The sequence below is a fragment of the Exophiala viscosa genome (assembly GCF_022695815.1).
Source record: "Exophiala viscosa unplaced genomic scaffold EDD37scaffold_4, whole genome shotgun sequence".
In the NCBI taxonomy this organism is placed as follows: domain Eukaryota; kingdom Fungi; phylum Ascomycota; class Eurotiomycetes; order Chaetothyriales; family Herpotrichiellaceae; genus Exophiala; species Exophiala viscosa.
The window spans coordinates 1,355,187-1,367,550 of record NW_026944356.1 but is presented as its reverse complement, the minus strand read 5'-3'; the positions used below and the strand labels follow the sequence as shown (position 1 = coordinate 1,367,550).

Here is a 12,364-nt window from a genome sequence, read left to right as displayed (position 1 = left end):
TATTGGAGAACTTCCGATTGGTTGGACATGGCGAACTGATAGTGCATGGCATCACTAACGCACCACCAAGATACTCTCTTCACATCGAACCCCAACGAAAGATCAACTCACGGGCTCTCTGTACAAAAGCAAAAGTACACCCATATTCAGGTACAACTACTTTCTTAAGCCAACGCCGTCAGCAAGTCGACACAGTACCATCTCGGAGCAATTTAAATTTCCCTGAGGCTTGAGCTTTCGGGTTTCGAAATAAATTGTTTGAGCAGCCAGTCCGTCTTGCATCAACAAGCCTTCTGCCGGCACTTTATAAAACTGTTGAAAGAATGCGACCAAATGGGCCGCGCGACCCTTACGCAGGGCCGGAGTCTGGTCCTGAAGAACCCTTTCCGATAAGACTTCAAGGTCCCGTCATTCGTGGATTCGGACGGGGAAGTAAAGAGGTGAGTTTTCCCGTCGAGCACTGCACAGTACAGCACATCGCACCAGGAAAGAAGTCTCGTGAAGGAGCCTGAGGACACTCGGATGGAAGCAGAGCAGACCGAGTATCAATGTTTGGTTTCCGTGGTTGCGGTTCAAGGCTAGTGCTGGTCAACGCCGTACAAGTCCTGCCGCGGGCACGATGCCGACATTCGTTGAGCTTCGCCTCTGCTCCTGCCTCTCACTCCGACTATGTTGTCTAGCCTCTCTTCAATCCATCTCTCAACTCCCATACCCACCCCTCCCCGTACCCTCCATAGCACCACCATCTCATCCCATCCATCCCCCTCCCCCTGTCCTCCCGTCCGAACATGGAGAGGAAGTGATTAGAGACAGTCGCTAACGCTCCTACCCAAAGCTCGGCATCCCCACAGCCAACATCCCCCCCGAAGGACTCTCCTCGTACCCCGACCTAGCATCAGGCGTATACTACGGCTGGGTCGGTCTCTCCTTCACCCACTCCCCCGACACTTCGTCATCCGCGACAGAAATATACCCCGCCGTCCTCAGCATAGGGTACAATCCATTCTACAAGAACGACACACGCAGCGTGGAAATCCATGTCCTTCACCAATTTACGCACGATTTCTACGGCGCCGCGCTCAATCTGTTGATGTTGGGCTTCATACGGCCTGAGTACGATTATGTCAGTCTCGATGCCCTCGTGGAAGATATTAGGATGGATTGTGATGTCGCGAAGCGGAGTCTGGAACGGCCGAGCTACGAGAAGTTCAAATCAGAGAAATGGTTGAGGGATTTTGGGTGGATGTCGAACGTTGATACGGGGAAGGTGGAGAGGGAGGTTTTGAAGAAGGATCCATAGGACTCTTGCTTGTGCGGTCGAGGGGGGTCAAGACCCGAGGGGGGTCAAGACTAGACGTACGCGCAAGGTCTGTTTGTGGTAGACAAAGGCATGTTCAGACAGGATTTGGATATGTGTTGACTGTCTAGAAGGGAAAGCCCATCCTGCCGGATTGTCAGAGTTGATTTCCACAGAGCGATACATAGACAGTGGGTTGTTTGGTTTGATTGCGAGTACATTCTCCAACCTGTCAGCTCTCGGTGCCTGTCTTCGTGGTGTTTTCTCGTGGTCATGGCTTATTCCGTTGACACATGCCACCTTCGAAATTGTGTCCTGTCGTGTTGTTGATGATCCTAGTTCTGCTGCATCGCTTCGCCATCCTCAGCATCAATCACAGCAGCACCGTCCACGGAAGTATCATCATCAGTCAAGCCTCGCTCATAGTCGTCAATCCCGGCCTTCACCTGTTTCCTAGCCATATCCAGTGTTTCCCATTGCCAATCCAATTTGTCATTGTCCTCGGTGATCTCAGCGATTGTTCTCTTTCTTCCGCGCAAGACTCTATTTGCTATTTGAATAGCTCCATAGAGTTTGAAGCTTTTCAGAGTATCCTCGATAGCTTTCTCGAGATCTTTCATGTCCTTTTGTCGTTGCAGCATCCGGATTCTGTCGTGGTATCTTTCTTCGCCCTTTTCCGATTGGTAATCAGACACATAGAAGTGAATACCATTCCTCAACGCTGGCTTGGCTTGCTTGAGGCGCTGCATTTCGGCAGTGATTGACTCGATGGCTCCGAGGTTAGATTTCCATGGATGCTGCTGAGATTGGAAGGCTGCTAAAAGCTCGTTGATGAGTTCTTGCATGGAAGACATGTCGGAACGGCTGGGCTCTGATTGGAGTTCAGCACTACCCAGACTTTTGCTCAGGCGAATATTTGTGGGTGCTGGGCGCGGAGCCGCCATGCAGCTTGTCCAAGGGGTCGAATGGAACGAAGAGCTGAACGTTGGGTAGAAAGTGTGGATACGAAGAAATCAAGGAAATCGGGAAGAAGAAGAAAAGGTTAGCACCGCTTCGTGATCAAGATCATTCATGGAAAATTGAAAGTGAGTAGCAGATCGTGTCAGATGAAGCTGAGGTGAGGTTGAGTGCAGAGAGGAAAATCAGGTGAGGAAAGTGATGGTTGTATGTCACTTTGCCAGAAGCCACACTTCGTGTCCTTTACAATCATACCTCAGTTATAACGATGGTGCCTCCTACCCGACCTCCTTGGACGGCCATATGCACATCCCACCTGAGGATATACACCTATTCCCAAAACCTCACTCCATAGCGAGTCGTGATCCCATGGGTAGCGTCAAATCCGAGCCAACCTCATAATAACTTTTTGAAAGCCTATATACAAGGCAAGAACTGCATCAACGTTAGCATCGAAAACCCGATCTCAACCATCTCAGGGGAATACTCACATTCATGACAATTAGCATGGGAATATCAAAAACATCACGTTTTACCGTCCAGCAATATGTGCAATCAACCTTCCCATCTGCAGAGCCCAATTTCTGCATGCCCTTTTCCCCAGAAATGCCATCCTTCTTCATATCATGCCGCCTGGCAAGATCTTGTCGGCGATTGTCGGTGCCACCATTGGTCTTGCCCTCCTCATTTTGTGCTTCAGCTTCGGCATTGAGATTCTGCGCGAGTTCATCGTCCTTGGTCCGATACTTGAGCAGCTTTCCTCTACCAAGTACGCTGCCGCGACTGTCTCCAAATGCGAGCCTGGCAAAGTCCTCGTAAAACTGCACCACGGAGTCGTCGTCGAGTAACTCGGCAAGTAATACAGGCATCGATTTCTTTTCGCCATTTTCGTCCTGGACCGCTCTTTGCGTTGGCGTGTTGAAGCCAGTATTTCTTGCAGTATTGGGTCCAGATCCACCTGCTGGGGTGGTGCCAGTATGTCCTTTGTTCACATTGAGATTTGGAGTTCGACCAAGTAGAACACTCTTTGTCCAGCCTGTAAGAATCTGGAACTCCTTTCCAACAGCAGCAATCTCACCCGTCCTTCGAGCCACGATCGTTGGAGTTCCCACCCCTTCGATGAAGCCTTCGTATTCCCACAATGTACGCTGAAAACACTTCTCCATGAATATTAGATCTTCCCTGTTCAGTGTTTTCGTGGTTGCAATGAACGAAGGTCGGATAGATGCCAGTGATTTCGCGATAGCAAGTGTTTTGGAAGGGTGGGTCTGAAACCGTTTCTGCAGATATGCGATCAGAGTATGGAACCCAGCCGTATATGAATGTGGTGTCGTCACACTCGTATAGATCGAAGACGGATCTCGAGGGCGCTTTAGAGCCTTGACAGGGAATTGCGACTTTGCTTTTAGCTGGGGGGTGGAAATCGGTAGCGGTTGCCGCGTTCGATTATCAGAAGTGTTCAACTGCTGGCTTAGCGAACCATTTTCAATGCTCGTTGGTGGGGCTTGAATTCCTTGATTCGTGAGGAGAGGTGAATCTTCAAACTTCACACCATTTCCTGGAGTGCCATTTGTGTCTGGCGAGGTCCAGTGGGCAGCATTATTAGACTCGATGGTGAATGCATTGGGTGCCATAGATCGGCCTTGTGCATGAACAGCATACGGATCGGTGGTGCTGTTGGACCAATCGGACATCATGGTATCGTTGTAAAACTGTTGCCGGGCTGTCGGACTCTCACTGAAGCTTCCCAGCGGCATGCGATACTGTTGTTGGTTCATCGAGCCTCGGTGTACAGTTGCGGAATCACTTGGTGGTGTCTCGCCAGCATTGGTAGCCATATGTCCTAGCATTCCAAATTCCAACGCACCGTAATGATTGCCGAAGTTCATACTCGCTGTGTCAAAGTGGAACATGGACTGATCGTCGAGAAACGGGCCATTCCACCCAGCAGTGTTCAGACCATTGGCGCCGTTCTGGTCAGTCCCGATGACAGGGCTCTGCAGCGCAACTTGTCCTCCGATGGCTGTGAAATTGTTGGCTATGGGTGATTGGTGGTTGAAACTGGCGGAACTCATACTCCGTTCGTGGACCATCGGAGGAGGCATCTGCGAGGAATTTTGGAAGTTGTTGAATGTCTGCTGCGGTTGCTGAAAGAAGGGCTGCTGTTGTGAAGACGTGTCGCTGTTGATGGTCGAACTTCGTTTTGTGGTCGGTGGGTTGAAAACGTTCCCAGCAACACCGGGCAAGAGAGCCTCGTTCGGAGCATCGTGCAGGTATTTTGCCTTCTTTCTGACCCCATCCTGGCACGCATCTTGTAAACCTCGTTTTATGCATCTTTGACACGGCCGCTCATCACCTGCAAAGTTGTCAGTAATGAAATGTTGGCGAATAACATGTCAGCACTTACCACAGGTCAAATGGGCACGCTGGCAGGCATAACATGCTCGGCGTGCCTTCTTCCTCCGGGGACGGGAAGGATCCTTTAGATTGGTGGGCTGCAATCCAGTCTTCTGTTGTTTGCTGTCCTTGGGCTGTCCGTCAGCCATCATATTCAGGACGTGTTCGGTTCCACTGTCGTCGGGAGAGGCCGAACGAGAGTGGTCATCTTCGACATCAGAGGCCGTCATATTGTTATAAGGAGATCATCAAGGACTGCCAGATCATGCAGGCTGCACGATACCTTGCACGAAGGCTCCCTCCGTAGCACAACACCGAAATGGGATCCTGCGCCAACTTGGAACAATGACCAGACGGCGGTGGTTCATGCAAACCCCGGAGATCAACAGGAGTGTCCCGACTGACGCAGAATCACGTCAAACTGGCGCAACCGCAAGCTCGAGTCGCCTCAAGGGACCGCTTGCCCGGATCTTGAGAGGGCGCGGAGATGGAAAAGTAGTGGTGATCCAAGCCCGTTGTTTCTGTATGACGAGCGGCGCAGGAGAGGAAGCTGGCAGGACGGGAGAGTGGGTCTTGACGGTGGTATTTCGTGAGCGGTGTCGGTGACTGATGTCGTGCGACCTCGAGAGAGTAGGACAGAGGTAGGCGATCGTCGAATGGGTGTATGAAGACGAGTCTTGGAGACGACGGCGGATGTGGGGGAAGTATGATGTGATGCTGGAGTGGAGGAAATGCGCAAGTCGCACAGCGATTCTCGGTGTGCTTGTGTCAAGTTTCTCGTCGGGAGTCGGTGAGTGAAGGCGAGGAGGTCCTTTCTTCCGTAGAGGATCTGGGAGGAGATTTGAGTTGTGTAGAAGACTGAACTGGGCTTATGGGCGCATGAGGGAAATGGGAGTGCGGATGAAGGTTTGTGAAAATGCGGGCGGAGGGCGCTCGTCTCGTTGGAGGGTTCGTCACTTTCGCTACTAAGCGTAAGTGGGCGGGCCACAGGCTTACCAGTACCACTCATCTGCAGGGTATTTGTTAGGGGCCTTAGGTACCGCCTAAAAAGCCACTGAAGCCAGCCCCTCGGATGCGGAGGTGCAGAAAATGGGGACCACTACTGGAGGTCTAAGCACCATAGTAAGCTACGACTGCGAGCACGGCCTATGACACCCAACCCAACCAATGTGGCGCTGTCAAATACTACGCCAATACCAGAGTAGATAGCTTGTTCAAGTTCGACGACGAGATCAGGTTGTATTCAGTTGGCTGTAAGCATGCATGCGCGATATCACAACAGTTTGCATGTGTCTGTCACAGGAAGAGGGAAGTTGACTGCGAGGAGCAAAGGCGATCTCCAAAGGCTAACAATTGAGTTACTGTAGACCGACGATCATGAGTACAGTGGTTGGAGAGACCCTGGATTGTTACTTGGAGGTTCTCACATCCTCATGGCATACGGAATATAAGGTGGTTACCGAGGTTACCTGGTAGACAGTCGGCTTCACAGGCAGGTTGTGGCCAGGCTATCTATACTCTTGTCTATAAAGTCGTGGTCAATTGCACGCAGGTCTTCAGGCATCGCTGGGCCGAGTTCGGTCCTTGCAAGCTCGCTATTTGGATGATGAAATTCGGTGCCGCGGCACGAGGGCAAACCCCCACAAAATGTCAAATCCAAGATCTGCTTTGGCAGGAGAGCATTTCGGCGCCATCTCCGACGACCAAAAGAAGCACTTTGCCAGACCTAAAACATGAGATGAAGACTCGTACAGATGGTAGCTACATTGGCAGTAGTTTGTACTCCTTGCATCAAGCAAGTCTTGAACCAAAAGGACTTTGGACTTGTTCCGAGTGATGATGCTGCGAAATCAAACATCGTTAGTTCAACCCAAGATCCTGGTTTGCGGCGTTCCCCATTCTGCGAGGCTGTCCGTATCTACCCGAGGAACCGCGGAATCTTTCGGCAAAGGCTCGCCCTGAATGATGTTGATAATCAGTGAGGAGAATACTCGTATTCTGAATCCAAAATACCCTGTGATCAATGAAGTTGGTCCGAGAGAATCTTGCCGATGCTGGCGCGAAGTGCTGCGCCGTGAATGTAGGACAGCCTGTCGGCACTTCATGTTGACTTCCACACCGACAAGTGTACTCACACGTGGTCTGGTGTGCCGTCGCTTCACTCCTTTCATCATCTGAAGCACTCACTGCATGTGTAGTCGTGTAACTCACGCCCCTTGCACTCGCGTCTTTGACCAATTCCCATCCTCTATTTTCTGTTGTGGTCGCTCCCACAGTCTGCACAGGCGAGGCGACGGGCCAGGCGCCAACCCGCCGTCCAGATTTCCACTGGGACTGCACACTACATGTCTAAACCCACTTATCCATGACAAGGGATAGAACAATTCTCCTAACGAGGGAGAATTCGTACCAGGGCAGGCAACATCTGGGAAGATGTATCCGCTCGTAATCGTACTCTTGCCCTTTATAGACAGATGTTCGCTCTGCCCGCTTGAGATCCAGTCCGATCTTGCTGGGCCCGATTCAAACAAAGTCGAGGTAGGAAGAAATATCCATCGGAAGCCCCATTTCCATATGACCATATGCGAAAGCTTTCGAAACATACGCGACCTCGCAGTATTGCTTTGACGAGCGAAGGACATTTCTGCAGGCACGATGCAATGTCCACCTCTTTCACCGGTTCCTCACCCAGAGAGGTTCGAAAATCGGCTCTTCTTCCGCAATCTCTTGCCGTAAATGAAGAACAGATACGGGAATGGTGCCATGGCCAAGCAAAGGCAGGCCAACAACGTGCTTGCTCCGTGGAAGTTCAATTTATTATACATTGCTGTTCCGAACAACGGGAATGCACCTGCAAAGGCGCTTCGTGCAAATGAGTTGGCTGACAATGCACTGGCGGCATACAAGGGGTACGCCTCCACCAGAAAAGTGAAGACCCCTGAGAAGGTCAGGATAGTACCGAACCCGAAGAAACCTGTTGCAACAATCGGTACAATCCAATGGATATCAGGGTAAATCGTCCATGCGAACCAAAACAAGCCCACAACGCAGAACCATGGCCCAACAATGGACGGAGGAAGCCGAAATTCTGGTTCGGATTTGCGTTCGCCGGTTTTCGTCTCGACATTTCGAAGCAGACGTAGGTAATTCCAATGCCATATCGGATCAGAGGCGATGGCCAACAGCATGCCGGTCAAGAGTCCAAGGAAAGACAGTCCAACCTGCCAAGTGTTGAAGTCGTACACTGCTGTGAAGACCTGATGGAATGCGCCGAAGAAGAGATACAGGATCCCAAGCAGGATGGCAGATAGTAAACAGAGATTGAAGCACATGGTCTCCATAAACAGTAACATGAAAGGCCGATACAAGGACTTCACCACTGTCCAGAAAACAGACTTGTCAGAGGCTTCAATGGGCGCCTTCCATCGTTCCTCGCCTGTCTCTTTCCTCTTCTTTTGAGCCTTCTTTCTCAGTAGTACTGGCATATATGTCTCGGGGACAAACAATGTGATGGTTACTAACATGATGCCGGACCAGATCAGCAGGACATAGTAGGACCATCTCCAGGAAGTGTTGTAATTGATGAAGCCGCCAATGATTGGACCCAAGCCCGGGCCAATGAAGGGGCTTGCAGTATAGATCATCATCGGAGCTTGCAGCTGGTCGCGGTTGAACATGTCGCCGACTGTTCCACCAGCGACAGACAAAAAGGCACTGCCCGAAAAGCCATCGAAGAATCGGGCGATCAACATAGTCTCGATGTTTCTCGCAGTTGCGCACGGAATAAGCCATATCGTGAAGAATATATAGGCAAAGATATAAATAGGTCGGCGGCCGTAGAACTCGGACAGAGGCCCCAATATCATGGGTGACAGACCTAGACCAAACACGAACAATGTAAGGCCCAGAGTGGCGACGATACGAGAGTTCCCGAACTCGGCGTCCATCTGGTCTGTCAATGTTGTTAGATTGAGCTTGGAAATGAGAAGACCTGGGGGCAGACAAACCATAGGTAATTGTGTATAACGACGAAGTACAAGTGACACACAGGGATCCGAATGCAAGTATGATAACGATCAGCCATTTCCTCGCTTTGTTCATGTTCTTCGGGTTCATGGGATCATCTGGCCCATCCCACTGAACCTCAAATGCCTTGTCTGGAGACCCTTCGATATCCACCTGTTGTCCAGCATCTTGATCATCCTCACGGCCGTCGTCACTGTAGTATCCGTGACCGTCGACATAGGAGCGGGTGTGGTGCAACGAGGCTCGGGCGCTCGGGCGCGAGGAGACTGGTGTCAAGGTGACGGCTTGATACCCTTCGGGACGCAGGTATGTCTCCTTCTCTTCTCTGGCCGACGCAGTGATGTCCGTTCCCGATGAATCGCCATTCGACGGCTGTGACATCTCCTTCTCGAGGGCGGCGTTCTCCATGGGAATGTGAGGAGCGTTACCTCAATTGTGCATGACTCGAAGTTTTTCCAATCTCCATGTACGCACGACTGGTGGTCAATGGCTGTCTGTTATTCGTTCACAATGCTATTGAGGTCGAGGGAATAATCCGACAAAGTCTGCCAAACGCCCATCTTCACCGGGCGTAGCTGTGGCAGGGGAGGAATCTTCAGGGCCCATGTCGCCGACTGCACACCGCGTTCCGTACAAGTAGGTTTTTCCTAGAATGTGGAGATGTACGATATGGAGTTTGGCCGTTGATGCAATGATGTTGTCATTGGAGAAAAAGCGTTAACTGCGGCTTCCACGGGTAAAGCACCGCGTCGGCAAATGATCCGGTTGATCAGACGTCGCGGACCGCTTCACATTTCTTGTACGAGGTGCCTGCCGACAGTGACCAACACGACCGATGCAGACTACCAATCTGTAATTTATTCTCCACGATCCTTTTATCGTCTGGTGTTCATGATGTGGAATGAAATGATCTAGTTGTCATCGAGATGCTCGAGGGAAAGCAGCAAACGTCAAGGAGAAACTGTATGCCACCGAGAAATATGATTGCGCCTATGTACACCCTCATTCAAAGGTCTGCACGTCTGGCATTCTTCCCAAGCCGCTGCCTTTACTGGCAACGTTGACATCTTTGACGTCCTCCAAAACGCCGCCAGCACTTCTTTCCCGCACATGTCTACGCAGTAAGGTCAAAATCTCACTTTCTTTCCACCGTTGAGGTACTGGTCTGTACGCCGGTTTGAACGTTCCGACAGTTTGCGCCCACTCTCCACTTCGCGGAGCACCTTGTCTCCAAGCATCAGTCTCTTGAGTTTGTCCAGGATTGGCAGGGGAATTGTATTCGGTTGTTTGGCTCTTCTTCGTATCTGTCACCGCTCCTTCTGCGTATTCGAGCGAGGTTGGCGTCGGTGTTTGAGTGGCCCAATAGTATATATCCCAGTCATTTTCGTCAAGGAAGAGATCGTACTGTTCGAGTTGTGACTTGTTCATGGACGATAAGTTTTCCGCCGCAAATGTGGAAAGTAGGAGGTCGGACTCTAATGTCCCTCGCTTCCTGCTTTGGTCTAGAAGAATATGTCAGCAACAAGACTATGAAGGACGATTCCCTTTTATGCACAGCATCATGACATGGGGCTGCACGGACATAGTAATCTTGCTCTCATGGTCGTCAAATCTTCACCAGTCCGGCGTAGGGGAGCAACTCTGAATGTGATTCCTTCCAACTCTCCAACGCCGAACTCTGAAGAGCTTACTTTGTTTGGATCACCTGGTTGTGTTCCTCCTGTCATCCGTTCTGTGTTCTCGGGATGTCGATCCTTGGGAACATGTTTCGAATCCACTGAGCTGATTAGGTCCGGTGGAGGGGCGTCTGCACCCACGGAAGGCATCTCATTCTCAATGGTGGAATTTGTGTTCGTCAAGTGAGGATTGAGCTCCCTCTCTTTCTGATATTTGCGATGCTCTTCGGCAGTCGATGGTGTTCTTTCATTTTCTTTGGTGCTGGGCTCGGAATATGTTTTGTATCGTCGAGGAACAGCGGCAATCAAGCTGCGCCTGGTTGCGAGTCTAGCGAAGACTCGTGTGGACTGCATGATTCTAGAGGTTGGCGATATCTGAAATCTTGGGAGAAGAGAATGTGAGAAGGGACCATTGAAGTCTGTTTGCCATTGGAAGCGAAATGCAGTTGAGAGGGTTGGCGTTACCCGGAACCGTTGACATCATCGATTGACGATGCAAAAACATCTCGGGCTTTACAAAGCAACTATCCTTGACGAAACATCCGATGGTTATGTCTAGTAATCAGACTACTTAGACTCAATAAACGAGGATTTATACTCTATACGTACGCTACTATAGTCTTCTATATGGTGGCTCAGGTTTGTTCTCAAGTATCTTGTCAATCTCAGCCATCACCGCATCATCCAGTTTCGAAAGCAAATCCAATGCCTTTACAGACCTTCCAATCTGCTCAACCTTGGAAGCGCCGGTTATGGCCGAGCTTACATGAGGATTCTTGAGCACCCATGCAAGTGCAAGTGTGGCTTGATCTGTCCCCAGCTTTTCGGCAACTGGCTTCAAAGACTTCACTTGAGCCAGCGTTTTCTGCCACTGCTCATCACCGTAGCTGTCTCTCTGACTGGTCGTGTAGCCTTCTTTAGCGATGGCAATTCTGCTATCTGGAGGAATACCGTCATTGTATCTCCCGGTCAAGATTCCCTGTTTGAGTGGACTGAAAATGGTGAGACCCAAGCCGTAGTTCTCATACAGTAAGGCGAACTCTTTTTCCACCTTGTCTCGCTTCAACATGTTGTATTCTGGTTGCTCCATAACAGGACCGATGAGATTAAGCCTTTCTGCGCAGGCCCATGCCATCGCAACCTCTTCGCTGTTCCACTCGGAGGTTCCCCAGTAGAAGGCTTTTCCATTATTGATGAGATAATTCATGGCCCGCACAGTCTCCTCAATTGGCGTGTGCCTGTCGGGACGATGGCAGTAAAGCAGGTCGACATAGTCCAGCTGCAGTCGTCTGAGTGATGCTTCGGTACCCTCGATCAGATGTTTGCGAGAGAGGCCACCGTTGTTCACGGGATTGTCTCCAAATGCACTACCCCAGTATATCTTGGTGGAAATGACGAGATCATTTCTTTTCCAGCCAAACTTCTTGATCGCTTTACCCATCACGATCTCGGACTTCCCATCCGCATAGCCCTCGGCACAGTCAAAGAAGTTGATACCCAGATCATATGCGGCTTTCATGCAATTGAACGCGATATCTGTCGAGTCAGTGCTGGAGACGTCCAGGTTTGGGCTCGCCTACCGTCTCCTACTGCCTCGCCGTAAGTAACCCTGTGTTGACAGTGTTAGCCTTATTTTACTGTGCTTGACAGCTTCGACTCGTACCATCCGCCCAACGAAATGACTGAAACCTGCAGGCCCGAACGGCCAAGAAAGCGATACTGCATTTTAGGTGGCTGATCAGTAGAGGCGGCCATGTTTGGAGAGGGACACTGCGAAGGACCCAGAAACCTCTGGTGTGTCTCAGAAGAAAGAGAATGGGACCAGATAGATGAAGAGCACTTTTTGAATCATGGAGACGAAAACAGCCGGTATATGCCCTTGATGAAGGCAGGCATTTTAGCGAATTTAGCCGGTTATTCTCCGCCACCAGTGAACATATCCTTGTACACGGATTGGCTTTCACAGGTATGAGTAGAGCCTGACTGGCTCTCAAATGTCAGGAGAAGGCCA

General features: G+C 50.6%; 6 protein-coding genes across 6 annotated transcripts; 1 reads left to right on the top strand and 5 right to left on the bottom strand.

Moving 5' to 3' along the window:
- The first annotated feature begins 77 nt into the window (after nucleotides 1-77).
- On the top strand, nucleotides 78-1,466 carry EDD37DRAFT_378913 (riboflavin kinase). The gene is made up of 2 exons (XM_062812056.1): nucleotides 78-440; nucleotides 836-1,466. Exons 1-2 carry the CDS (start codon nucleotides 324-326, stop codon nucleotides 1,298-1,300), a joined length of 582 nt encoding a protein of 193 aa, XP_062671024.1. The 5' UTR covers nucleotides 78-323; the 3' UTR covers nucleotides 1,301-1,466.
- Nucleotides 1,467-2,348, bottom strand: EDD37DRAFT_378929 (uncharacterized protein). Its single transcript, XM_062812058.1, has one exon. It carries the CDS (start codon nucleotides 2,239-2,241, stop codon nucleotides 1,633-1,635), a length of 609 nt encoding a protein of 202 aa, XP_062671023.1. The 5' UTR covers nucleotides 2,242-2,348; the 3' UTR covers nucleotides 1,467-1,632.
- Nucleotides 2,349-2,663: 315 nt separating this feature from the next.
- EDD37DRAFT_378927 (uncharacterized protein) lies at nucleotides 2,664-4,990 on the bottom strand. The gene is made up of 3 exons (XM_062812057.1): nucleotides 4,662-4,990; nucleotides 2,746-4,610; nucleotides 2,664-2,689 (listed from the first exon to the last, which is right to left on the bottom strand). The coding sequence occupies exons 1-3, from the start codon at nucleotides 4,879-4,881 to the stop codon at nucleotides 2,672-2,674; spliced, it is 2,103 nt and encodes a 700-aa protein (XP_062671022.1). The 5' UTR covers nucleotides 4,882-4,990; the 3' UTR covers nucleotides 2,664-2,671.
- A 2,345-nt stretch (nucleotides 4,991-7,335) lies between these two features.
- EDD37DRAFT_657474 (MFS transporter) lies at nucleotides 7,336-9,058 on the bottom strand (the record flags this gene model as incomplete). Its single annotated transcript, XM_062818895.1, has 2 exons — nucleotides 7,336-8,603; nucleotides 8,659-9,058. 2 exons carry the CDS (start codon nucleotides 9,056-9,058, stop codon nucleotides 7,336-7,338), a joined length of 1,668 nt encoding a protein of 555 aa, XP_062671021.1.
- A 287-nt stretch (nucleotides 9,059-9,345) lies between these two features.
- Nucleotides 9,346-10,814, bottom strand: EDD37DRAFT_628956 (Flavinator of succinate dehydrogenase-domain-containing protein). The gene is made up of 2 exons (XM_062816473.1): nucleotides 10,260-10,814; nucleotides 9,346-10,179 (listed from the first exon to the last, which is right to left on the bottom strand). The coding sequence occupies exons 1-2, from the start codon at nucleotides 10,705-10,707 to the stop codon at nucleotides 9,680-9,682; spliced, it is 948 nt and encodes a 315-aa protein (XP_062671020.1). The 5' UTR covers nucleotides 10,708-10,814; the 3' UTR covers nucleotides 9,346-9,679.
- EDD37DRAFT_628953 (K+ channel protein) lies at nucleotides 10,815-12,038 on the bottom strand. The gene is made up of 2 exons (XM_062816472.1): nucleotides 11,934-12,038; nucleotides 10,815-11,889 (listed from the first exon to the last, which is right to left on the bottom strand). The coding sequence occupies exon 2, from the start codon at nucleotides 11,870-11,872 to the stop codon at nucleotides 10,967-10,969; it is 906 nt and encodes a 301-aa protein (XP_062671019.1). The 5' UTR covers nucleotides 11,873-11,889; nucleotides 11,934-12,038; the 3' UTR covers nucleotides 10,815-10,966.
- Nucleotides 12,039-12,364: the final 326 nt, after the last annotated feature.